Here is a 27,251-nt window from a genome sequence, read left to right as displayed (position 1 = left end):
GGCCTGTACCAAATCTTTTAAATGGACATTTTAATAGAAGATTGTTTCTGAAGAAATAATTCCTGTTTAGTAATGCAAAGGAAAAAGAATTAACTTACTTTCTTAATTCCCACCTTATACCCTACTTGCCTAAGTACCCATTGAAAACCATCTTCTTAAGGAGTCTACTCAAGTTCGTAGATGTTATAATTTGTTCATATCACTTTACAACTTAAAAACAAAAACATGTTTAATATAAAGTTAGCTGTGGTTTATAATATTCTGAATTATGGAGTAAAAAACAGATTTAAGATGCTAAATAAAGTGAACTCTAGTGAGGACAGTTTTCTGAAACTAGTTCTTGATCTTTTGCTTTTGTTAGTACTGATACTAGTGTAACATTTTAAGATCAGTAAAATTAAATTATTCTTGCCAAACTTATCCCTTTTAAAAATTAAAAACTTCATACTCTGTTTTCTCTTCAGATCGTACAAATCTTTTGCCTTTTACTAAAGATTTCCGTGGGGAGGAACAGTTATGAGTCTTTATCCAATTTTTTTGAGACCTCGTGTTTCACGAGGCTAAAGAAAATAAATACAAATAAATTTAAAACTTTGAAAACAAAGTAGTTGTAAAACTGTATAATAGCATCCCTTTTTATTTGAAAAAAGATATAAAACATGTATATATGAAGGTAAGTTATACACTAAATTCTTCGTGATGGGACAGTTGAATTTTTTTTTTTTTTTTTTTTTTTTTTTTGAGACGGAATCTCGCTCTGTCACCCAGGCTGGAGTGCAGTGGCACAATCTCAGCTCACTGCAATCTCTGCCTCCCAGGTTCAAGTGATTCCGCTGCCTCAGCTTCCCATGTAGCTGGGACTACAGGCATGAACCACCATGCCCAGCTAATTTTTTGTATTTAGTAGAGACGGGGTTTCACCATGTTGGCCGGGATGGTCTCGATCTCCTGACCTCGTGATCCACCTGCCTTGGCCTCCCAAAGTGCTAGGATTACAGGTGTGAGCCACCATGTCTGGCCAGGTTAGTTGATTTTAAAAAAATATTTCTGTATTGTTTGAATTTTTTTGGCCAAGAGAAAAGGGGGAATTAAAAGGAGTAGATGGTAAAACTTTAAGTGGAATTAATGTTGAAAAGTGTAACATCAAAAAGTTTTCCCTGTCCTTGAGAAAAGCTACTTTATTAGATTACTTTTATGCTTAGATATAATGTATCTATGTACATTATATTCTATATCTATAAATACTATGACCCAACCCTGCATTGAACCATGGCATTCTAGTATTCACATGAATTTAACTATATCATAAGGAAGAGAAATAGTATAATTGAGTGAAAAGACTGATGGTATGAAAAAGTAAATTAATTCTACTAGAGTTACGTTAATTCTTTTTGTATGTTAATTGATTAATGTGATCAATGAAAAACCCAAAAAAGAATTGAGTCAGGAATATCATGATATAATTTGCATTCCATTTTCTGTGTGACCATAAATTGTTGGATATTGCAACATATGTAACGCAAACCACATGTCAGCTGTTTCCTGCCTCCCTGTTGACAAGAGCCCCATTCATAACTCTTCTTTTTATCCTTTTAGTGAATAAGTAATTATTCAATATAGAAGGCAGGATATTTGGAACTGGCTATTTAATGTGGCAGCACTCTGTAATGAAATCTGCTGTTACTGGCAACCTGAGAGGAGAATATAACAATTCCAGCACGGCTGTAACTTTATCTGCTTTGACTCACTGTTTATTTGGCACATCAGTGAACCTTTTATCCCAGTGAGTGACAGCTCCAGAAGGGTCACATTTACATCTATTCTATCATGTATTGTAATATTTAATGGTGGACAAGGTTGAGTGAGACTGGGAGTAATTTGAACTTGCTTTTCCACTGAGTTGAGGCTAAAAGACAGCTTGATCCCCAGTACTGTGGTGTAACATGCTATGACTTAGCATTTGTTTATGAAGGCTAATCTTACTGATTACAATAATTAAAAAAAAAAAGTTGAGTGTTTTCTACTAAATTAAAACTCTTTAGCACAAAGTCTTTCTTTTAATTGTTATATTTTAAGTTCTGGGGTACATGTGCAAAGGTGCTGGTTTGTTACATAGTTATACATGCAGCACATAGTCTTTTAAGTTGCAATGCTGTTTACCTTTTTTCCTTCTCCATCAGTGACCACTTCTATAAATTAACCGTTTTACACTATTTCTCTAAAATGAGACTTGGTTCTGTGTCATTTGGTGTAATAATTGAGACTTAGAAGGAGAATAGTTATTAAGAACCTGTGAGTTCTAATATATAGCATTAAACTTTTTTTTTAGTATTTGAGAATTTGGAAACAGAAGAGAAAAATCAGGTAAATTAAGTAGACTATATTCCTCATGTTCTATATGGTTTGTTTAAAGAGACATTTATGTAACTATTTAAATTATGAAACTGAGTTATGAGTGAAATTATCCAGGAAAAACTATCCTGGATGATAATTTTACTGATGGGTTTGCATTCCATGACAGGTAATTGAATTTCAGATATACTTGTTCCACACACGCAAACTGCTTTCATTATTAAATATTAATATTTTGCATTCATTTTGGTACCTTCGCTAAAGAAGAATTTTCTCTTCTTGAAGTTAAGTGATACTTTAGATTCAACTTGATAATTCTATTCTTTTGTAAACTATATTTAAAAGCTTTTCAAAAGCATTGGTATATTAAGGAATATTTGAACTATGCTGTGAACAAAACTATTAACTCTAAACTATGACATCACAAGTTCATATAAAGCCTAAGCAAAAATTAAAATTTTTCTTTCTTTTATCATTTTTATAATTTACGAAACAGGAAAGTTAAAAAGTACTCAAAACATTTGGAATTGGAAAGTTAGAGTGGTATGTTAGAAAGAATGCAAATGTGGAAACATGTATAACTTAAAGGAAATAATGAGGAATGATTTTAAATTGAATTTGTAGTTTTTTTCTTTAACGGCAAGTTTTAGATACTGTAATATCTTGTAATTTCTCTTCATTTGATTATTGTTATTCATTACTTACAGGTTCTCATTCCATGTGAGGTTTGATAACGTTTTTTATGGTAGTTTAGATATTAGTTATCATTTTTTTCTTTTCTTACAGCCCCCTGGCCACTGTTCACGGTGCTGTTGTTCTACTAAACAAGGAAACAGTCAAGAGTCGTTGAATACCATTAAGAAAGATCATACGGGGAAATCCAAGATACCCAAAATATATTTTGGGACGCGCACACACAAGCAGATTGCTCAGATTACTAGGGAGCTCCGGAGGACAGCATATTCAGGGGTCCCAATGACTATTCTTTCCAGCAGGGATCATACTTGCATCCATCCTGAAGTAGTTGGTAACTTCAACAGAAATGAAAAGTGCATGGAATTGCTGGATGGGAAAAATGTGAGTAAAATTATTTTGTTTTAGAGAAACAAAGCTGAAAATATTGAAATTACTCAGTATATGTTTTATAGGTACATTTCTAGTAATAATCAACTTCGGAAAATCAAATTAACTGCTAGTATTGATATCTTTTGAAAAATAATTTTACCATTAGAAAATCTTTAGTCAAGTTTTAAAGAATGGGATTTGGTTTTAAAGCTTGGGGATATTTAATTCCTTGAAATTAATTTCCATTGTAGTCAGATATCTCAGTTTCTTCTTTTAAATCCTGCTACCAAAAATAATTCAATGTGGATGATGTCCTATGAGGAACAGAAGTGTTTAAATGATTTAGTCTAATTAGGTCTAATTAATATACTTTACACACTTAAAAACATCAAAAGCAGATGGTTTATTTAGGCTCTCTGTTCGAGCAAATCTTGAATATTTTAATCAAATGAGAAATATAAGGATTATCCCATCTCATAATTCTGATTAATACAAACTTCTCTTTTAAAAGTTATACTGAATTATTAACTTTAAAAAGATGCTATTAGTGGTTTTGAAATTTTCTAGGGAAATAAGATTAATAGGAATTTGAGCTTGGTAGAAATAAGGCTTTCTTACTGAAGACTTATATAACTTTCATATAATTTTTTTGGGCAGTATTAGTTTGGGAGTCTGTGTTCTGGTGTGATAATTAGCTTACTCTAAAATTGAAGTTGCAAGTATGAAATTATACCCAAAAATCAGTGAACTGTAAATTGATAACTATGAAGTGATCAATGATATTTTAATATATTTTGAAAGTTGTTTTGTCTTTCAAGTATCTTATCAGAGTAATTTCTACACAAAAAACTGTGAGCTATTGCCCCTAGAATTTCATTTTATTGATATATCACCCCTTACCATATAACGTTAATGTGAGTTAGTTATTTTGTTTTATGCTTTTCCTCCTTAATACTCTCTTTTATTGGATGAAAGTTTATTTAAACTTTAGGAACAGTCAAAAGATATTTTAATAGATACACAAGTGAGATTATACAGTATAAGTAGTAAGGTGGTCCAATGGCAAAACTTGAGTGACGGGTTCAGAGCCAGGAGAGAATACAGAACTATTGAATCAAAGCCATTGCTGAAATTCTAGTCATATTTATTTCCAAAGAGTTCTTTCTAACTAACTAACTAAAGGGAATTGTGAAATCCCTTTATTCTGTGTATTAAATAACTTCTCTTCAAGGAGAGATGAAAGTGTTAAGTGTTCAAAAATAATAAAATAAAGCTCTTCATGGTAAAACATCATACTTTTCATGCATAAGTAGACTGCTTTCCATAGTGACTAAGTGATCTGCTGAATTCCTCAAATGCTTGAAATTTGTTTTTTGGCTATGTAGCCTGTGCAAGAAGACTTGCTGGCATTGTCACTGTATTTTTAGCTTTTTTTTTTTTTTAACTTATTATTGGGAAAATTATTATGTATTTGTAAAAAATACATTGGCTGGTCATGATGGCTGACCCCTGTAATCCCAGCACTTTGGGAAGCCAAGGTGGGTAGATCGTTTGAAGTCAGGATTTGAAACCAGCCTGGCCAACATGGTGAAACCCATCTCTACTAAAAATGCAAAAAATTAGCCAGATGTGGTGGTGCATGCTTGTAATCCCAGCTGCTTGGGAGGCTGAGGCATGAGAATCACTTGATCTCAGGAGCTCAGGAGGTGGAGGTCTCTGTGAGCTGAGATCACACCACTGTACTCTAGCCTGGGCGACAGAGCATGACTTTGTCTCAAAAACAAACAACGAAAAACATGCATTGGTAAAATATGTTGGTAAAAGTGATGATAAAGTGTAAGATTGTGTATTGAAGACAGATAGTTTTATTTTGTGTAACCTAGAAACCTGCAGCACTGGTTATGTCTTTATTGATCTTCAAACTTGTAAGTTTGAATCATGTAAAAATAAAAAGTAGTTCAATAGACTTCAGTGTTCAGAATTTTTCATTGCCTTTAGTTTGTCTTAAAGTGAACAGGTACTTTACTTTTGAATATTAGCAATATGAATAATTGAGGTATCTGTTTGTGGTTTGCCTTGACCTAATTCTGTCTCAGAATGCTTACCTCATGGGCATACATGAACATCCTTTTTCTTGTTCTCAAGCCCTCTTAGTAATTTGGTATTGTAATGAGGGCCAATTACAAAGTCACCATAGGTGTCTGTGTTTACTATGACTGAATTACCAAAGTGAAATGATAAATAGATAACTGACAATTTGAATCAAAGTGTTTAAAGTGTGATAACACTTCAATTGACAGACTTCCTCAGGGTTGTGTTACACTGCTAAAATGGATGAGCTTTTCTGGTTTTGCTATCAGCCTGCACAGGGGTGTCATTCTAACTGCCCTTAAAGTGTAAACTTTCTGATTTTTTGGCTTGATCCAAGGCACATGTGTTTCTTGTTCATTGTTTCTTTTACTGAAGTGCCCTTATACTGGAAACGTATGCACTTAGCTGTTAAAAGTTATTTTTTGTTTCAGTTAAGAAAAAATAATTTTAACTAGCATCAGGGATGAAAATTCTGAAATATTATTTTGGATATGTATCTTTTTGGTTAAAATGAGACTTAATAGCTCATAGTCATAGATTCTAAAGGTACTATAGTGATAATTTTCTATAAAGATAAGCTTTTAGAATTCTATGAAAGAGCTTGGAATGAAGAAATGGTGAATGTCTTATTATTAAACTCAGTCTGTATCAAACTGAATATGAAAGATGATTGACACATCTTTACCTGAATCACAGAATTTTAGAGCTGGAAGGAATTTTAGAGATGATATAGTCAGTGAGTCAGAAGAAATCTTACAAGCCTTCTGGGTCAAATATTCTCTTGATGCTTAGTCATATGAGCAAAATGGGCCCTGAAGTTTGCCCAGTCAGACAAGTAATTAGCAAGGAGGAACGAGAACGCAAGTTTTCTGATTCTTCATCCACTGCCATTTTGAGTACACTAGAAACAGAATCCAAAGATGGCATTGAGGTAGGGAGAAGTTGACATAGTATGAAGAATAAGAACAGTAGAGGTTAGAGAAAGTGATAATAATGTATAAAATGACCTAAACAAATATAGTTAAATGAGCCCTTTCCTCCTTATTTATTTATTTATTTGAGACAGAGTATCACTCTGTTACCAAGCTGTAGTGCAGTGGTGTGATCTCAGCTCACTGCAACCTCTGCTTCCTGGGTTCATGAGATTCTCCTGCCTCAGCCTCCCAAGTAGTTGGACTACAAGGCACGTGCCACCATGCCCAGCTAATTATTTCATATTTTTAGTGGAGATGGGGTTTCACCAAGTTGGCCAGGGTGGCCTTGATTTCTTGACCTCATGATCTGCCTGCCTTGGCCTCCCAAAGTGCTGAGATGACAGGTGTGAGCCACTGTGCCCGGCCCTAATTTTTATTTTTAATACTTTGGAGGACCAACAGGTGCATCCTTTAACATGGCTGAATACAAAGCTTTAAGAGAACTGGTCCTCAGCTCTTCATGTCTTGTTTGACTTGCTGACATTCTTTTATAGGTTATGAATCTTTTATGGTTGACTTTCTTTCTAGCAATATCTAAATGCATTTGTGTATGTACTGATGTATGTATGTTTTGAAAACATAGATTTCTCCTTTTGGATAGTTCATAGATAAAAATACATATAAATATAAAGATTTCATAAAGACAGGGATAGAGTATATTTCATCCCGCCTTGGCCACTTAAAGTGTTAGGATTACAGTCATGAGCTGTTGCGCTCAGCCTGTAATGAAATTTTTTATTTCCATTAATACAGTGACAAAGGACATTAGTAGACAACATAAAAGAATAAATTCAAATTACTGTTGAACCTAGTTAGAGTAGTCATACAATATTATATTAAACCTTGCTAGAAACTCTAAAAAATACCAAAAAAAGTGTATGTGTGTATATATATAGAGCTACCTTAAAATCTTTCATCCCTAATATAATTTATGTATTTTATATATAGTTGTTTTTTGTTAAGGACAGCAAACTAGGAAAAATAAATATTTTTATTTCAAAATCTTTTTTAAAATAAATATGTAGAATTAATGAAAATAAAAGTAGCCCATTATTCTATCACTTAGCTCCAAATGACAATTGAAAAAGAAAAGTAGTACATCTATGTGGTTAGAAAACGAAAAGAGAGGCTCTCTTTTTCCAGCTCCTCCCATCTCTTTAACCCTTTAAGGAAACAACTGTAAAATTTTGTGTGTTTTCTACCAGAACATTTAAAAAATGTATTTGTTATAATGTATGTCTCTATATTCTTTAAAAAAGCAATTTACATGAATTTAATCATTCTATACACATTATTCAACATGTTTTTTTCTTGCTTAACATAGAGAGCCTAATCAGCACATAGACAAATCTAAATCATTTTTATTTTTAAGGGCTAAAGTTTTTGTATTAATTTACCATATTTATTTAACATGTCTCCTATGGGTAGACATTTGGTTTATTTCCAATTTTCTTGGCTATTTAGCAGGATAGTGTACATCTATTCAGATTAATGGTAAAATTTTAAATTTTGCTAGTTTTTTTTTGACAAATTGTCTATGTACTTCTACTAAAATATTATACTTCTAAAAAATTTATACTTTTCTAATTTTGTATATTTTTAATAGTGTATGAGACACTCTTGTTAGGGCTGGGTTTTATCAAACACTTTATTTTTTAATTAATAAATGTAATGAGCTTTTTTTTTTTTTTTTAGACAGGGTCCCACTCTGTTGCCCAGGCTGGAGTGCAGTGGCGTGGTCACTGCTCACTGTGGTCTAATTTTTCCTTTCTTTCTTTCCTTTTTTTTTTTTTTTTTTAATAGAGATGGAGTCTTCCTATGTTGCCTAGCTGGTCTTGAACTCCTGGGCTCAAGCAGTTCTCTGGCCTTGGCTTCTCAAAATGTTGGGATTATAGGCATGAACCACTGTGACCAGCCTGTAGTGAAATTTTTTTATTTCCAGTAATAGAATGGGGTGGAGTGCAGTGGCTCATGCCTGTAATCCTAGCACTTCGGGAGGCTGAGGCGGGTGAATCACTTGAGCTCAAGATTTCAAGACCAGCCTGGGCCACCCGATGAAACCCTGTCTCTACAAAAGATGAGCTGTGTGTGGTGATGTACTTGTGGTTCCAGCTACTTGGGGCCTGAGACACAAGAATTGCTTGAACTTGGGAGGTAGAGGTTATAGTGAACTGAGATTGGATTACACCACTGTACTCCAGCCTGGGGTGACAGAGTGAGACTCCCATCTCAAAAAAAAAAAAAAAAAAAAAAAAAAAAGAATGGCAAAGGACATCAGTAGATAACATAAAAGAGGAAACACAAATTACTGTTGAAACTTGTTAGACTGTGTATACAACATTATGTTAAACTTTGCTAGAAACCATAAAGAATATAAATCAAAACAAGATTCTATTTTTACTTTTAAAATAGAGATAAGAAAAGATAGTGTTAATAAGGATGTGGGAAAAGGGTAATGCAAAACAGTATATACTTTCTGGAGGATAATTTCACTATATGCTTTCAAGAAACTTAAAAATACTTCGTAGCATCTGATCCCCTAATGGCATTTCTAAAAATGTATACTAAGAAAATATTTAGAAACCAGCATAAGAATGCTCACTGCAGCCTTACGTATAAAGTGGAAATTGGTAGCAGTCTATAAGCCCAGTAGTAAGAAAACTGGTTCATCAGCTATGGCACATTAATTCAGTGTACATATATGAGCAGCAATGAAAGATGCTGAGTGATGTCGGAAGATTTTCCTGGTATGATTTTTAATACATTAGGCAGAGGAAAACAAAGTGAATACAGTTTTATAAAACGTTTTATTTGTTGTGACTAGATTGTTAATAATCCTTAATGTCTGGGGAACATTTGCTTTGTTCTTTTTATTATTGCTATTTAGAGATAGGGCTTTGTTTGTCACCCAGGCTGGAGTGCAGTGGCGTGATCATAGCTCACCATATCCTCAAACTCCTAGGCTGAAGTGATCCTCCTGCCTCAGCCTCCTGAGTAGCTAGGACAACAGATGTTCGCCACCAATCCCAGCAAATTTTTTATTTTTTGTAGAGACAGAGTCTTGCTACATTGCCCAAGCTGGTATCAAACTCCTGGCCTAAAACAGTCCTCTTGCCTCAGCCTTCCAAAGTGCTCACACCTGTAATCGTGCCTACCTTGTTCTTGTTATTTTAATATTGGGTCACATTGTAGATATATCCTTACGTATACATGTATGGAAGAAATATGAAATAAAATACACCAAAATGTTTTCAGTGCATTCTTTGTGTAATGGAATTATGAACAATTGAGACTTTTTTTTTGGTATTCCTGAATTTTTTTTGTAGTGAATACTCTTTCTTTATTTTCCCTGAGGACATTCCAACCTACCCACTTACCTTCCTTCCTTCTTATTTATATTTGAAGAAGAAATACTGTCACATGGCTCAAAATTGAAAAGGTACAAAACAGACAAAAATCTCCCACTCCTGTGCCCTGTCACTTAATTCTCATCCTTGGAAGCAACTAGTGATACCATTGTTTTGTGAATCCTTCCAGAAATATTTCATGCCTAACATTAGTTTAATCAGAAAAAAAGCCATAACAAACATATTTTAAAAATACATTTTTTCCAAGTTAATTTAGGGTATTTGGAGCTCTTCTGATTTGGAGTTCTAAGTCTGAGGCAACTAGACTTGGTTGTGATTATAGCTATGGTATTATCTGTTTCCAAAAAAGACAAAAAATTAGTCGGGCATGGTGGCATAGTCAGTAAAATCTAAGCCTTGTGGCTTTAATGATGTTCCTCAAGTTCTGGGATAAACTTACTGTATTCATTGGATTCCAGTATTGGTTCACATTTTTGTTATGCATATTTGTTTCTAGGGAAAATCCTGCTATTTTTATCATGGAGTTCATAAAATTAGTGATCAGCACACATTACAGACTTTCCAAGGGATGTGCAAAGCCTGGGATATAGAAGAACTTGTCAGCTTAGGGAAGAAACTAAGGGTCTGTCCATATTACACAGCCCGAGAACTAATACAAGATGCTGACATCATATTTTGTCCTTACAACTATCTTCTAGATGCACAAATAAGGGAAACTGTGAGTATATGTGTAAAATTTAGAACTTTTTTCCTACTCATGGGGATATAAATGTTGAATATAAAAGCTTTTAGGTATTTTAATATGTTTTTTCACTTTAATTTATGTAAATAAATTTCTGTAAACCTACTAGAGTACTAAAAACATATTCTAAGGTGTATTAAAAACAGTTTTTGACCCACTCATTTTAGTTTCCAAAATAAGCAGTTTTAAGGAACATAGTGACTGACATGGGATTATAGCAGGGTTTCTCTTTGCATTTATGAAATATTCAAAAAGAATTATTTAAAACTGTTTTGAAGAACTTATGTTGGGAGAATATACACACTATGCAAATTATGCCTTGTGAACTTTTGAGAAGTGAACTTCAGATATAGCATTTGTGTTTATTTGCCTGGTTCTTTTTAGAGACATGCAATTGTTAACAGCATAAGACAAAAAGTGAATAACTTGGCATAGTCAATTGTTAGTCTAGTCCTGTCTTCAGGTCTGACTGCACAATTCATCTCAGCTTTCTATTTCTTTAAGATCCAAATTAATAGGCATTGTGTTTACTGCTCCTCCTATCCTACTTCTTATTTGGTAATCTCTTAACTAGGTCTCTTCCCTCTAAGACACTGTGCATATCAATGCCAGGTCAGTTTTCCAAATACTGCTTTTATTACATCCTTTTACCTGCTTAAAAATCTATCACTTCCTTTGTGCATGAGATAAAGTTTATATTTCTTAAGCTTACTGCACTCAAAGTTGCACAATAGTCTGACCTGGATCTGCCCAATTTGAATCTTTCAAAAATTACCTCATACTCCTTTGAGGATACTTTGTTCTTTATCTTTGCTTTTGATGACACCTCTTCGGAATGCCCGACTCTCTCTTTGTCTGTCCAAATTCAAATCCTACTTATTTTTTAAACCCAAATATATTTCCTACTCTTCCATGGTTCTTTCTCAACTTTTCAGCTCTCTGTGTATTCTTACTTCCTCAAAATAACTCATTAACAATTGCTTTGTGACAGTTCCTTGTATTAGTATGCTTTCAATTACAAGTGACACAAACCCAGCCTAAAAAGAGCTTAAGAAAAAATACTTGATTCTCTTTATTGTGATGGCTTTATTCTCAGGCAAGTTTTCACTCTTGCTTATGGAACAAAGATAACCATAAGCAACTAGCTCACCTGGAGGAAAGAGCATGGCCACATGTTAGTCCCTCCAGAATACTCTGATTGGCCTACTATGGATCACATGTCTATTCCTGAACCTGAACTAGTCACTCTGACCATAGAAGGATGGAATACTCTATTTAACTGATAATCTTGGCCTTTTCCCTGCTGTGAAAGTAGTGATGTTCTTTGATTCATAGGTTAATAGTCCTGCCAGCATCACTTGGGAGTTAGAGAAGAACAATTCTCCACCTCCCATGTTGGAGAAGGATTGCAGGACAGATTAAAATGCAACAGATACACACTATATTATGTTAGTATTTTAAGAGTCATTTTAATCTTGTGTTTTGTTTGTTCATTTATTTGTTTGTTTTTTGAGACCGAGTCTTGCTCTGTTGCCCAAGCTGGAGTGCAGCAGTGCAATCTTGGCTCACTGCAACCTCTTACTCCCTGGTTCAAGTGATTCTCCTGCCTCAGCCTCCTGAGTAGCTGGGATTACAGACATGCACCACCAGGCCCAGCTAATTTTGTTTGTTTGTTTGTATTTCTAGTAGAGACGGATTTTCACCATGTTGGCCAGGATGGTCTCCATCTCTTGACCTAGTGATCCACCAGCCTTGGCCTCCCAAAGTGTTGGGATTACAGACATGAACCACTGTGCCTGGCCTAATCTTGTATTGTTATTTTACTTTTAAAGGTTTTATGCTTGTAATCTTTTATCTTTATTTTATTTTTAAAGGTCTTATGCTTAGTTTGTAAAAATATTTTGGAAATGTTTTCACAGTGGGATTTTATACCCTTCTGCTCAGCCAGTGGTACCTTGATCCAGGCTCACTTACATATTTTTGTTGTTGTTGATAGGTTTGCAAAGTATTTTGAGAGTAAAAAAGGGGCAGACTCAGTAATGTAGAGCTGATATTTAGTTGGCCTCAGTGTTTAAGTTTTATTTAATTCCTAAAATCAGTTGCTTATGTAATTGCATTTGCAATATTGGCCTATAGTGTGAATTTTTAAATGAAATGTCTTTTTTTCTTTTATTATTATTATTATTATTATTATTATTATTTTACCACCCCCACCCTCCCTAAATGAAATATCTTACCTGCTATTATTAAATCCATTTGGCCAAATGTTTTACAACAGAATCTTTTATCTTATAGATGGATTTAAATCTGAAAGAACAGGTTGTCATTTTAGATGAAGCTCATAACATCGAGGACTGTGCTCGGGAATCAGCAAGCTACAGTGTAACAGAAGTTCAGCTTCGATTTGCTCGGGATGAACTAGATAGTATGGTCAACAATAATATAAGGAAAAAAGATCATGAACCCCTACGAGCTGTGTGCTATAGCCTCATTAAGTAAGAATATATGTTTATTAGTATATTTGTGCTGCCTTTATATTAAAAACATGTTTGATTATACTACAGTATTTTAAAGTCAGTAAACTTTAGTTAACTAGGCTTCTTGGGAAATGGATTGTTCCTTGCCAATTAAGCTTTAAAAACAAGGCAGTCCAACCTTTTGCCTTGTTCACAAGAATATAATGAAGATAAGTGATTTTTTAAAATGAATAATTATGAATCTTATTCCTAATTTGACAGGATCTTAGCGGCCCCAAAGGATGTGTATAGGATATTGAACCAGAAACTAAACATTCTTTTAATTAATATATTTTAAAATTCTGGATCATGACTTTTAATTTCTTGCTTTATTCTCCAAGTTAAATAGGATTCTAGTTTCATGAGTTTTAATTAACCAAGATTTCAGTACTCTCAAATAATATATTTAGTACTAGCTTTATGAAAATTTACACTAGATAATTTTTCTTTTATTAGACATTAAGTTATTGAGCTAGAGTCTTGTTATCATAGAAAAAAACCTCTCGACTCTGAATTCCATTTCATTGGTTGTAGCATTTTTGTTTCCTTCACATTATACTTAAAAAAATCTGAATGTTACACAGTCACATGGTTTGAACATAAAATGTATACAAATTTATATAGTAAAAACCTCCCTTCCTTCCCGTTCCCTGATCTGTTTAATGTCTGTGCTCTCCTAAACAAATTTATCATTCAATGCATATTACTCATTTATGAGCCAATATTAGGTATCTTTTCTTATCCCTAATTTTTTGTCCAAATAATGGCATACTATACATAAAATTTTCTGCAACTTGCTTTTTTCGCTTCACAGTTTATTTAGGAGACTTTTTCGTGTTAAGACCTAGAAAACTTTCTCGGTTTTTAGAAAAATAGGTACCTAGAATTCCATTAGATAGATATGCAATAGTTTATTTAATCAGCCTCTGATTAATAGAGGAGGTTGTTTCTAGTCTTTTGCTGTTATACTGCTGTAATGAATAACTTTGAACATATGTAATTTCATTGATATGCAAGTATATCTATAAAAAAGTTTTTAGAAGTGGAATTGTTGGGTGAAAGCATAGATATATTTTAAATTTAAATAGATACTGCTTAAATTTACCCATTAGGTGGATGAGAGTGGGGCTAATGTACCAGAAATGCATAAAAGTATGGAAATTGTTTTTTTCTAGCCTCCTAGGTGAAAAGTGGTTTTAATATTCATTTAGTATTCAATGTAGTGTTAATATTCATTTTCCTTAATATGAGTGGAATTAAGCATATTTAAATGCCATTTATATTTCCTTTTGTGTCAACTCCTGTTGACATCTCTGTCCTTTTTTTGTTCTTATTTTGGTTCTTTGCCTTAATGATTTATAGAATCCCATTTACATATTAGGGAATTGAAATCTTTGCCTGTAATAAGAGTTGTAAATACTTTCCACCCCATTTTGCCATTTACTTGTGTCTTTTCTTGTGGTGTTGTCCATGTAGATTTGTGTGTGTGTGTGTGTGTGTGTGTGTGTGTGTGTTTTACAACATAGTTTGTTGAAAGAGTTGTCTATAGTTGCTAATTCTATTTTCTAACTTGACATTCTTCCCTCATCAATCCTAGCAGTGTTGCTGTCTGGACAATTCTGCAGAAACTGTTCTTATCAAGATCACCAGTGATCTCTATATTGCCAAATACAGAGGTTATTGTTTCTTTTGTTTTAGCCAGACAGTGGTGTTGGGTAGTTGATGACTACCTCTTTGAAAGCATTTTTGTCTTGGCTTCTGTGACATCTCTGGTTTTTCTCCTTCTCACAGTCCATTCTTTCATAATTTCTTTTGATAATTCTTATTCTTTTTGATATCTAAATGTTGGAGTGCCTCAGGGTTTACTTGGTACTGGGACCTAGTTTCTTTCGTAGCTCGTGTTTTTCCTAAATTATATAATCCAATATCATAGCTTAAATTATAATCTGCAGTACTGATGGGCCTGAACCTGTCTTTAGCTTCAACCTCTCTCTACAATGCCATTCTCATATCCAACTGTCTACTTTATAGCTCTCTTTAGATAACAAGTAGACATTTCAACTTTACATCTGAAACAGAATTCTTTCCCTTCCCTTGTGTTCTGTTTTCTCCCCAGTCTTCCTCATCTAAGCAAATAGTATGCACCAGTTCCTCAAATAAAAAAGTTAAGTATTATCTTTGATAATATTCTTACTGCCTCATCTCATCCAATTAATCAGTAAGTCTTATAGATGCCACCTGCACAGTATATCCCCAATTCCTCAATTTCATTGACTGTTCATACCTATCATCCTACAATCTTCTCTCGACAAGAATATTATAATAACCTCCTAACAGGTCTCTGTTTTCACTCGTCTTTCTCCAGTAATCAATTCTAGCTTAGTAGCTGGAATTATTTTTTAAACATATAAAATAGATTTACATCTCTTTTATTTAAATAGATTTAGATAGATTTACATCTCTTTTATTTAAAACTCTTTGTTTAAAACCTTCCCACCAAAAGGAACAGCATGATATTGGCATAAAAACAGACATACAGATCAATGGAACAGAATAGAAAACTCAGAAACAAATCCACACACCTACAGTGAACTCATTTTTGACATACAGATCAATGGAACAGAATAGAAAACTCAGAAACAAATCCACACACCTACAGTGAACTCATATTTGACACAGGTGCCAAGAGCATACTCTGGGGGAAAGATAGTCTCTTCAATAAATGTTGCTGGAAAAACTGGATATCCATATGCAGGAGAATAAAAATAGACCCCTATCTAACACCGTATACAAAAATCAAATCAAAATAGATTAATGACTTAAATCTATGACCTCAAGCTGTGAAACTACTACAGAAAACATTGGAAAAACTCTCCAAGACATCAGTCTGGGCAACGACTTCTTGAGTAATACCACACAAGCACAGACAACCAAAGCAAAAATGGACAAATGGGATCACATCAAGTTAAAAAGCTTCTGCACAGCAAAGGAAACAGTCAACAAAGTGAAGGGACAACCCCCAGGTTGGGAGAAAATATTTGCAAACTACCCATCTGACAAGAGATTAATAACCAAATATATAAGGAGCTCAAACACCCCTGTAGGAAAAAAATCTAGTAATCTAATTAAAAGTAGACAAAAGATTTGAATAGACATTTCTTGAAAGAAGACATACAAATGGCAATCAGACATAGGAAAAGGTACTCAACATCATTGATCAGAATTTCTCTGCTGATCAAAACTACAGTAAGATATCATCTCACCCCAGTTAAAATGACTTTTATCCAAAAGACAGGCAATAACAAATGCTGGCGAGGATGTGGAGAAAAGAGAACCCTTGTTTACTGTTGGTGGGAATGTAAATTAGGACAACCACTATGAAGAACAATTTGGAAGTTCCTCAAAAAACTAAAAATAGAGCTACCATATGGTCCAGCAATCCCACTGCTAGATATATACTCAAAAGAATGGAAATCAGTATTTCAAAGTATATCTGTATTCCCATGTTTCCTGCAGCACTATTCACCGTAGTCAAGATTTGGAAGCAACCTACGTGTCCATCAGCAGATGAACAGATAAAGAAAATGTGGTACATATACACAGTGGAGTATCCTTCAGGTATAATACAGAAGGAGAGCCTGTCATTTGCAACAACATGGATAGAACCGGAGGTCATTATGTTAACCGAAATAGGCCAGGCACAGAAAGACAAACATCACATATTCTCACTTATTTTTGGAATCTGAAAATGAAAACAATGGAATCCATGGAGATAGAGTAGAAGGATGGTTTATGAGAGGCTGGGTAGGGTAGAAGGTGAGGATCATGGGGGAGGTGGGGATGGTTGATGGGTACAAAAAAAAATGGAATGAATAAGGCCTAGTATTTGATAGCACAGTAGTGTGACTATAGTCAATAATGATTTAACTGTACATTTAAAAATAACTAAAAGATTTGATTCAATTCATTCAGAGGAGCAAAAAGAAAAAAACAAAAAACAATATAATTGGATTATTTGTAACACAAAGGATTAATGCTTGAGAAAATGGAAACCCCATATTCCATGATGTGATTATTACGTATTACATCCCTGTATCAAAACATCTCATGTACCCCATAAATGTATACACCTACTGTGTACCCACAAAAATTAAAAATTAAAAAAATCCCAAGCCTTCCCGTTGCACTTTGAATAAATTCAGATTTCTTATCGTGACTCAAGATGACCTGATTTCTGCTTATCACTCTGACATTGTTCATACCATTATTTATTTTTACCCACTGTGCTGCAAATCACATTGGCTTTCTTTCAGGTCCTCAAACAAGCAAAATTTGCTAACTACCTCAGGACCTTTGTCCTAGCTATTCCTTCTGCTTGGATATTTCTTTCTTTCTGATCCTTCTGTGTCTGGATACTTTTTGCATTCAGTTATTGGAAAAAAATGTCACCTGAGGGAGAGCATTCTTGACATTGAAATTGAAGTAGCAGCTAGGTTACATTAAACTAATTTATTTTCGTGTTGTTGTATATCACTACCTGATTTTTTTTTTTTTCCATTTTATTAGAACTTTTTAACTTTTAAGTGCAGGGGTACATGTGCAGGTTTATTATATAGGTAAACATGATATGGGGGTGTGTTGTATATATTATCTTATCACCCAGGTATTGAGCCTTGCACTCATTTGTGATTTTTTCTGATTGTCTTCCTCTTCCAAGCCTGCATCCTCCAGCAGGCCTCAGTATGTGTTGTTCCCCTCTTGTCCATGTTTTCTCATCATTTAGCTCCCACTTATAAATGAGAACATGTGATGTTTGATTTTCTGTTCCTGCGTTAGTTTGCTAAGGTTAATGGCCTCCAGCTCCATCCACGTCCTGTAAAGGACATGTTCTCGTTCTTTTTTATGGCTGTATAGTTTCCCATGACAACCTGATACTTTCTTGTTTATGTATTTGTTTCTGTGTTTATTCCTGTCTCCCTTTACTAGAATGTAATTTCCATGAGAGTAAGGACCTTGCCTATTTTATTTAACTGCTGTTATTTTCACTACCCAGAACAATGTCTGGAATAAAATAGGCATTCCAACACTTATCTAATGTATGATTGTGTATATATATCAATGAATTATATTTATATATGTTCTAGTAATTCTTTTTTGTGTTAATATGTAACACTCTAATTTCTTTATTAGGTTGTTTTGCATTTTCTTTTTTGTATGTTCAGGATAAGTACCTAAGACATGGCTCTTAGTTGAAGAGACATTAGCTAAGTAAAGCAGTGTGAATCCATAAAACAAGTGGGAAATCATATGTATGTATGTTTCTTCTGAATAAAAGCTTTCTTTATAGTTATTTAATGTTCATTTTGCAATATGAGACATGCATGCTTTTCAAAAGGTATCTTAATCCACATTCATGTCCTAAGAATGTCAATGCAAGACAGTAATGATGATGGTCTTGTTCTGTTGAAATAGTACATGTAAGGATGATACTGGCTGACAAAATTGTTTTATTTTATTTCAGTTGGTTAGAAGCAAACTCTGAATATCTTGTAGAAAGAGATTATGAATCATCTTGTAAAATATGGAGTGGAAATGAAATGCTCTTAAATTTGCACAAAATGGGCATTACCACTGCTACTTTTCCCATTTTGCAGGTAAGATATTTTTCACCTGTGCAATTTACTTAGTGAGTTAGAAGTGATTTAGTCATGGCTAAATCCAGATAAAATCTAGTGAGTAACCCCCAAAATTTAAATATAGCAATTTAATTTTTTTAAATTTTATTTTATTATCGACATTTGATCATCTTTAAGTGATGTCATGGGTAAATTGTGGGTGAAATACAGCATTATGTAGTTTGAAGGAAATTGTCTTTAAAGGAATTAATTGCTTTAATGCTAAAAGGAGTCAGTGTTTTTAGGTTGTAGATTTACTTAGTCAATTGTAAAAGTTAAAATTTTAGAAAATAAAAAGAGAAGAAATTCCTATTTTGTTCATCTTAATTTAGAAATTATAAACCTGATATTCATGGAGAGATCATGAGTAGGCTTTGGAAGACTATGAACCTTATGAAGCTATATGCCAACATTTTATGAGTATGTATTTTTGTACATTTTTCTAAATAGAGGCTGCACAAATTTCATTATCTTCTCTAGTATTTTTTGCAAATAAAAATGTTTTTTGTTCCTACTTATTTAAATTAATAGATTATATATTTTAGGTTTAGAGAAAAATTGAGCAGAAGATCCAGAATTCTCATGTATTCCCACTCCCAGCTGCACACCTATACACCTACACAATACACACCCACTCCACAGTTTCCCCATTATCGATCTCTTACAATAGTATAGTATATTTGTTATAATTGATGAATAATTATTGATATGTTACAGTTCATTAAAGTCCATAGTTTACCTTAGGGCTTACTCCTTGTGTCGGAGAGTTCAATTAGGTTTTCCTAGGAATCTACCGTTTACAGTATCATACAGAGTGTGTTCACTGTCCTAAAAATCTTCTGTGTTACACCTATTCATCCCTCCACCACACCACGCCCACATCCACCAAACCCTTGTCAACCACAGATTTTTTACTAACTCCATTGTTTTGCCTTTCCAGAATGCCATATAGTTGAAATTGTGCAGTATGTATTCTTTTCAGACTGGCTTCTTTAACTTAGCAATATGCATTTAAGATTCCTTCATGTTTTTTGTTTTTGTTTTTATTTTTGTTTTGCCTTGATAGCTCATTTCTTCTTATAGCTGAATAATATTTCGTTATCTGGATGTACTACAGTTTATTCATCCATTCACCTACTGAAGGACACATTGATGGTTTCTAGTTTTTGGCAATTGTGAATAAAGCCGTTATAAGCATTTCTATTAGTGACATGCATTCTACTCATTTGGATAAATACTTAGGAACACAATTGTTGTATTATATTGTAAGACTGTGGTTAGCTTTGCAAGAAACTGCTGAACAGTCTTCAAAGTGGCTGTACCTGCTGGGTATGGTGGAATGTGCCTGTAGTCTCAGCTACTTGGGAGGCTGAGGCAGGAAGATTGCTTGAACCCAGGAATTTGAGGCTGCAGTGCACTGTAATTGCATGCTTGTGAATAGCCACTGCTCTCCAGCCTGGTCAACATAGCAAGACTTTGTCTCTTGACAAAAAGTGGTTGTACCATTTTCCATTCCCATCAGCAGTGAACAAAAAGTTCCTGTTCCACATCTTCACTAGTGTTTGGTGTCTGTGTTTTGAATTTTAGTCAAATAGATGTGTAGTATATCTTACTGTTTTAATTTATAATTCCCTGAAGATGTGATGTTGGGCATCTTTTCATATGCTTATTTGCTGTTGCTGTAGCTTCTTGGTGACATGTCTGTTCATACTTTTTGCCCATTTTTCAATTGGATTTTTTGTTGTTGTTGAGTTTTAAGAGTTCTTTGTATAGTTTGAACATAAGTCCTTCCTCAGAAAGGTGTTTGCAAATAAGACAGACTGTGACTTTTCATTCTGTTGACATGGTGCCTTTTGCAGAGCAGTTTTTAACTTTAATGAAGTTCAGCATATTCAATTTTTTTTTCTTTTATGGGTTGTGGTTTAAAAACTCATCCCAAACTCATGATCACCTGGATTTTCTCCTATCTTTTGGAAGTTTTGTAGTTTTGCATTTTACATATAAATCTGTGATTAATTTTAAGTTAATTTTTGTGAAAGATGTGAGGTCTGTGTCTAGAGTCATGTTTTATTTGCATTTGGATTTGCAGTTATTCCAGCACCATTTGTTGAAAAAAACGACCCTTTCTCCATTAGATTATCTTTTTGTTCCTTTTTCAAAGGTCTGACTGTGTTTGTGATGTCTTTCTGGGCCATCTATTTTGTTCCACTGATCCTTTTGTCTGTTCCTTTACCAATACTACATTGTCTTAATTACTGTAACTTTATAATAAGACTTGAAGTTGGGTAGTATTATTTCTCTGACTATTCTTCTTCAATGTTGTGCTGAGGGTAATCTGGGTTCTTTGTGATTCCATATAAATTTTGGGATTTTTTTTTTATTTCTGTGAAGAATACCATCTTTCCATTTTTTGTGTCCTCTTTCATCATTGTTTTATAGTTTTTGTTGTAGAGATCTTTTACTTCTTTGGTTAATTCCTAGGTATTCAGTTAACCTGTGGGATTTTGATTGGAATTACATTGAATCTGTAGATGAAGTTGAGAGCACTGGCATCTTAACAATGAGTCTTCTTATTCATGAACAGGGAATATCTCTCCAGTTAATTAGATCTTTGATTTCTTTCTTCCATGTATTGTAGTTACCATTATAGAGTTTCAAACAGGTTTCCCCCCCTGCAATTATTGAGGTATGATTGACAAATAAAAATTGTATATATTTAAGGTATACAATGTAATAATTTGATATATGTTTGAAATGATTACACAGTCATGGTAATAAACATATCCATCATTTCACACCCTTTTCTTTGTGTGGGTGTGGGTATGCGTAGTATGTAGTGAGAACACTTAAGATTTGCTCTCAGCAAATTTCAAGTATACATTATTACTATTATTATTATCTGAGATGGAGTCTTGCTCAGTTACCCAGGCTGGAGTGCAGTAGTGCGATCTCAGCTCACTGCAACCTCTACCTCCCGGGTTCAAGTGATTCTCATGCCTCAGCCTCCTGAGTAGCTGGGATTACAGGCATGTGCCACCACACCTGACTAATTTTTCTCTCTATATATATTTAGTAGAGACAGGGTTTATCATGTTGGCCAGGCTGATGTTGAACTCCTAACCTCAAGTGATCCACCTGCCTTTGCCTCCCAAAGTGCTAGGATTACAGGCATAAGCCACCATGCCTGGCCTCAAGTATACATCATTATTAATTATAATCATCACATTGTACATTAGATCTACAGAACCTAGTCATTTGATAACTAAGTTTGTATCTTTTGGCCAACATCTCCCCATTTCCCTGGTCCCCAGCTCCTGCTAACTTTGGGGCTTAGGACTCTGCTTCTACGAGTACAACTTATTTAGATTACACATATGAGTGATAGCATGCAGTATTTATCTATCTGGCTTATTTCAGATAGCGTAATTACTTCCAGTTTCATCCATGTTGTTGCAAATGGCAAAATTTTCTTTTTTAAGACTGAATATTTCATTATATATGTATGTGCCACATTTTCTTTATTTCATTAATCACTCACTATATTCTCACTTTACTCTATGGGAATAATTCTGGGCTAATGGCTGCTCTCCTGGCACTGAGCTGTACTTCTGTGGGGCAGGGGTGATGTAGGTAATATGAAGCTATGCTTATTGGCCTCTTCAGTGCATCTGTTCTTGGATTTTTTGCTCCAGTGGGGTCCTGGAACTTCTCTGCTGGACTCCTAGACTCTTAACAAAGGTACTCTCATATGTGAATGATTGTCAGAATTGGTTCATTGTTGGGAGATGACAGTGTGACAATGGAAAACTCAAATTCTTCTTTTTTTTTTTGAGATGAAGTCTCACTCTATTGCTCAGGCTGGAGGGCAGTGGCGCACTCTCTGCTCACTGCCACCTCTGCCTCTCAGGTTCAAGTGATTCTCATGCCTCAGCCTCCTGAGTAGCTGGGACTACAGGCATGCCCCACCATGCCCAGCTAATAATTGTAATTTTGGTAGAGATGGGATTTCACGATATTGGCCAGGCTGGTCTTGAACTCCTGACTGCTTGTCTTGGCCTTCAAAAGTGCTGGGCTTATAGGCGTGAGCCTCTGTGCCTGGCTGGAAAACTGAGATTTCACCATCTTGCTGATGTTACTTCTCAAAGAGGTTTTTGAACAAAAAATGATGAAAATAATTGCTAACATGATCACAATAGCATTCTGGGCACATGACTATTAAAACATATATTTTAGGCCGGGTGCAGTGGCTCTTGCCTATAATCCGAGCACTTTGGGAGGCTGAGGTGGGCAGATCACCTGAAGTCAAGAGTTTAAGACCAGCCTGACCAACATGGTGAAATCGCGTCTTTACTAAAAATACAAAATTAGCTAGGCATCACATACCTGTAATCCCAGCTACCGAGGAGGCTGAGGCAGGAGAATCCCTTGAACCCAAGAGGTGGAAGTTGCAGTGAGCCAGGATCGTGCCATTATACTCCAGCCTGGGCAACAAGAGTGAAACTGTGTGTCAAAATAAAAAAAAAGAAAACCATGTATTTTAATCAGGCTATACTTAAATTTTTGCTTGTCATTTATAGAATACAACTTGGTATCTATTATAAGAATTTTTCCATATTGTGACATCTTTCATATTTTTTGCATAAGTGTTTGCTTTTTTTTTTTTTTTTTGAGACAGAGTCTTGCTTTGTCGCTCAGGCTAGAGTGCAGTGGCGTGATCTTGGCTTACTGCGACCTCTACCTCCCGGGTTCAAGAGATTCTCCTGCCTCAGCTTCCCAAGTAGCTAGGATTACAGGCACCCACTACTGCACCTGGCTAATTTTTGTATTTTTAGTAGAGATGGGGTTTCACCATCTTGGCCAGGCTGGTCTCAAACTTCTGACCACCCACCTGGATCCACCCACCTCGGCCTCCCAAAGTGCTGGTATTACAGGCATGAGCCACCATACCCGGCCGAAATGTTTGCATTTTGAAAGCTATGTATATAACAAACAAATGGGGCTGGGGGTGATGGTGCCTGGCAGTAATTCCATACTTTAAGAGGCTGAGGCTGGCAGATTGCTTGAGCCCAGGACTTAAAGACCAGCCTGGGCAAGTAGAGACCCTGTCTCTACCAAAAAATACAAAAAAAATTAGCTGGTGTGGTGGCAGGTGCTGCTATAGTCCCAGCTACTTGGGAGGCTGAGGCAGGAGATCACCTGAATGTATGAGGTTGAGGCTATAGTGACCTGTGATTGTGCCACTACACACCAGCCTGGGGCACAGAGCAAGACCCTCTTTTTTTTTTTTTTTTTTTTAAGAAAAGATAAACTGTAGCATATTTCTATAGTGGAATACTACACGGCAATAAAAAATGAACTACTTCCAACACAACCGTATAGATGAATTTTGGATTCATTTTGTTTATGTTGTGAATTTATGAATAAATTTTTCCCGTATGGATAGAGAATTATCCCAGCACTATTTCGTAAATAGTGCATATTAATTTCCCTCTAATTTGTAATGCCACCTCTGCTACATATTCAGTTTTCTTTTTTAATGAAAAAACATTTTTTTTTACTTTTTTCTTTTTTTTTTTTTTTAAGAGACGAGGTCTTGCTGTGTTGCCCAGAATAAAGTGCAGTGGTACATTTTTAGCTCACTGTAACCTTAGATTTCTGGTCTTAAGGGATCCTCCTGCCACACCTTCCTCAGTAGCTGGGACTACAGGCATGCATCACCACTCATGGCTATTATTTACTTACTTATTTTGAGGCAGAGTCTCATTCTGTCACCCAGGCTGGAGTGCACTGGTGTGATCTCAGCTCACTGCAATCTTCACCTCCCAGGTTCAGGCAGTTCTTGTGCCTCAGCCCCCTAAGTAGGTGGTACCCCAAGCATGCCACCATGCTGGCTCGTTTTTTTGTAGTTTTTTGTAGAGATGGGGTTTTGTGATATTGCCCAGGCTAGTCTCGAGCTCCTGCGCTCAAGTGACCCACCTGCCTCAGTCTTTCAAAGTGCTGGATTACGAGCGTGAGCCACCCATACCTGGCTTGATTTTTTTTTTTTTTATGTTTTGTAGAGACTGGGTCTCGCTATGTTGCCTAGGCTGGTCTTGAATTCCTGACTTCAGGCGATCCTCTCACCTTGTTCTCCTGAAGCACTGGGATTATAAGAGTGAACCACCAAATCCAGCCCCTCTAATTTTCAGATATGTGTGAATTTATTTCTGAACTTGATTCTGTTCTACCATTCTGTTTCTCTAATTTGTCACATTTGTTAATTACTGACTTAAGAAAAGTGCTTATATATATTAGGGCATATCTTTCACTTCATTATTTTCCTCTGGAATTGTATCAGCTGTCCTTTGTTTTACTCTGCCATTTGAATTTTAGAATTAGCTTATAATCTCTAGGAACTGTTTTGTTGGAATTTTTATTGGAATTGCATTGCATTTATGGATTAATTTGGAAAGAATGTATTTACATTATGAAGTTTTCCCATTCATGACAAGATACAGTTATTTATTCTTCCTATCTTTCAGTAAAATATTATAATTTTATTTTTAAAAGATTTAGATGCTTTTGGTTAGACTTATTCTTAGGTAGCTTAAAGTTTCTGTTTCCATTACAAATGATATATTTTTAAAATTCCATTTTTAATTGTTATTGCTATATAAAACTGGTGTTTAATTTTTTAAAAATTTATCTTATAATTGTCTTGTCAACCACGTTGTTGAATTATTTTGCAGGTTTGCCCACATGTTATCTTAAATTTTCCATGTAGATAATCATATTGTCTGAATAATGATCGGTTTCTTTCTTTCCCCATTTCTTTCTAATTTCTTCATGTTTCTATTTCTTACTATGCTGGCTCATACTCCAGTGCGTTGTTTATCACAGGCAATGAAAAAGACATCCTGGTTTTGTTGCTTCCTTTAAAGGAGTAATTACTAGTATTGCATCCTTTATTGTGATGTTTGCTGTAGTTAAAAATTATTTTTTAATTAACAACTTTATTGAGCTGTAGTTCACATGCTTAAAATTTACCTTTTTAAAGTGGGTTCTGTGAGTTATGATTAGTTACTTTTATTTGATTAAGAAAATTTGGGCCGGGCGCGGTGGCTCAAGCCTGTAATCCCAGCACTTTGGGAGGCCGAGGCGGGTGGATCACGAGGTCGAGAGATCGAGACCATCCTGGTCAACATGGTGAAACCCCGTCTCTACTAAAAATACAAAAAAAAAATTAGCTGGGCATGGTGGCACATGCCTGTAATCCCAGCTACTCAGGAGGCTGAGGCGGGAGAATTGCTTGAACCCAGGAGGCGGAGGTTGCGGTGAGCCGAGATCGCGCCATTGCACTCCAGCCTGGGTAACAAGAGCGGAACTCCGTCTCAAAAAAAAAAAAAAAAAAAAAAAAAAAAAAAAAAAAAAAAAGAAAATTTGCCCTAATTCTAATAGGCTAAGAAATTAATCACTGTAATTATCGAAATTTTTAGAAATTAACTTTTACCAAAGTAGTATACCTATAGAATTTAAAGAGTCAGTCAGTTCTGTTGAGAAAAGCATTCTTCTGACTAACTCCTCAATCCCAATTCTCACTTTGGAGTACACTCTCGTTTCTTAATAGTGGTTTCTTCTGTTATTTAGCTACATTTAAAAAAATAATGTGGGTTCTGCTTCTTTTGAGTTTTCAATTTTAGATGTTCTCTGTTGATTTCCTGTTAAGTATAATGATGATTTAGCTCCTTTAGACACGCATACCCTCACATACATTTCTCTCTCTCTCTCTCTCTCTTTCTCTCTCTCTCTCACACACACACACACACACACTCTCACTCACTCATGTGCTCTCTCTCTCTCTCTCTCTTCTTCCTATGCTTCCTGCTTTTTTTCCCTTTTTTCTTCTCTCTCTATACTCTCTATTCTGCCAGTATAGTTATATTGATATTCAGTGTGGATATCATCACATGTATTATTATAGCTCATGACAGTAATGTCATGTAGCTTACTTAATTATGTTTTTATACAACTTTATGTTTCCTAAGGAACCATAATTAACTATTTTTTCCATTGCTTAGTTTTCTATTTTTCTACCCCCAACCCAGCTGCCAATGTTTAGGTAACCTGCCTGGAATTGAGCTTGATCTACTCTCATGATTCAATGTGTAGGATTTCATTTAGCCCTTCTCTTTTTAGTACAGTGCCTCACTGTTAGTAGTTTATATTTTCTATATTTTATCAGAATAAATTGCCAGTGTTCTGCCAGTGTTGGAGGAGAATTTTAGCCTTGATGTATGGTGTTGCTGAGTGGACTTCATTTTTCAAAAAGAATCATTTGATATTTTTATTTCATTGCAGGCTGAATATTTTTCCAAGTTCATGTTGTCTTTCTTCTTGTTTGTTCTTTGTTGTTGTTCTTGTTTTTTTTTTTTTTTTTTTTTTTTTTTAGGTCTTTGTACTTATTTGTATTCTTTAATATTTTTTTCAGT

At 34.8% G+C, this 27,251-nt stretch overlaps 1 protein-coding gene and 1 non-coding gene across 2 annotated transcripts in view; both read left to right on the top strand.

The window, feature by feature from the left end:
* Positions 1 to 27,251, top strand: part of BRIP1 (BRCA1 interacting DNA helicase 1) — a 156,431-nt gene that overhangs the window by 40,516 nt on the left and 88,664 nt on the right. Inside the window, 4 exon segments of the mRNA XM_003929081.4 lie at positions 3,139 to 3,429; positions 10,347 to 10,568; positions 12,888 to 13,087; positions 18,630 to 18,762. Of these exon segments, the coding sequence (XP_003929130.1) occupies positions 3,139 to 3,429; positions 10,347 to 10,568; positions 12,888 to 13,087; positions 18,630 to 18,762 (846 nt within the window).
* On the top strand, positions 445 to 562 carry LOC120366948 (U5 spliceosomal RNA). The gene has a single exon (XR_005581460.1). It is a non-coding gene; the product is annotated as a U5 spliceosomal RNA (small nuclear RNA).

This window comes from Saimiri boliviensis, chromosome 17 (genome assembly GCF_048565385.1).
Source record: "Saimiri boliviensis isolate mSaiBol1 chromosome 17, mSaiBol1.pri, whole genome shotgun sequence".
NCBI classification, from domain to species: domain Eukaryota; kingdom Metazoa; phylum Chordata; class Mammalia; order Primates; family Cebidae; genus Saimiri; species Saimiri boliviensis.
This window is presented reverse-complemented; position numbering and strand designations above follow the sequence as displayed.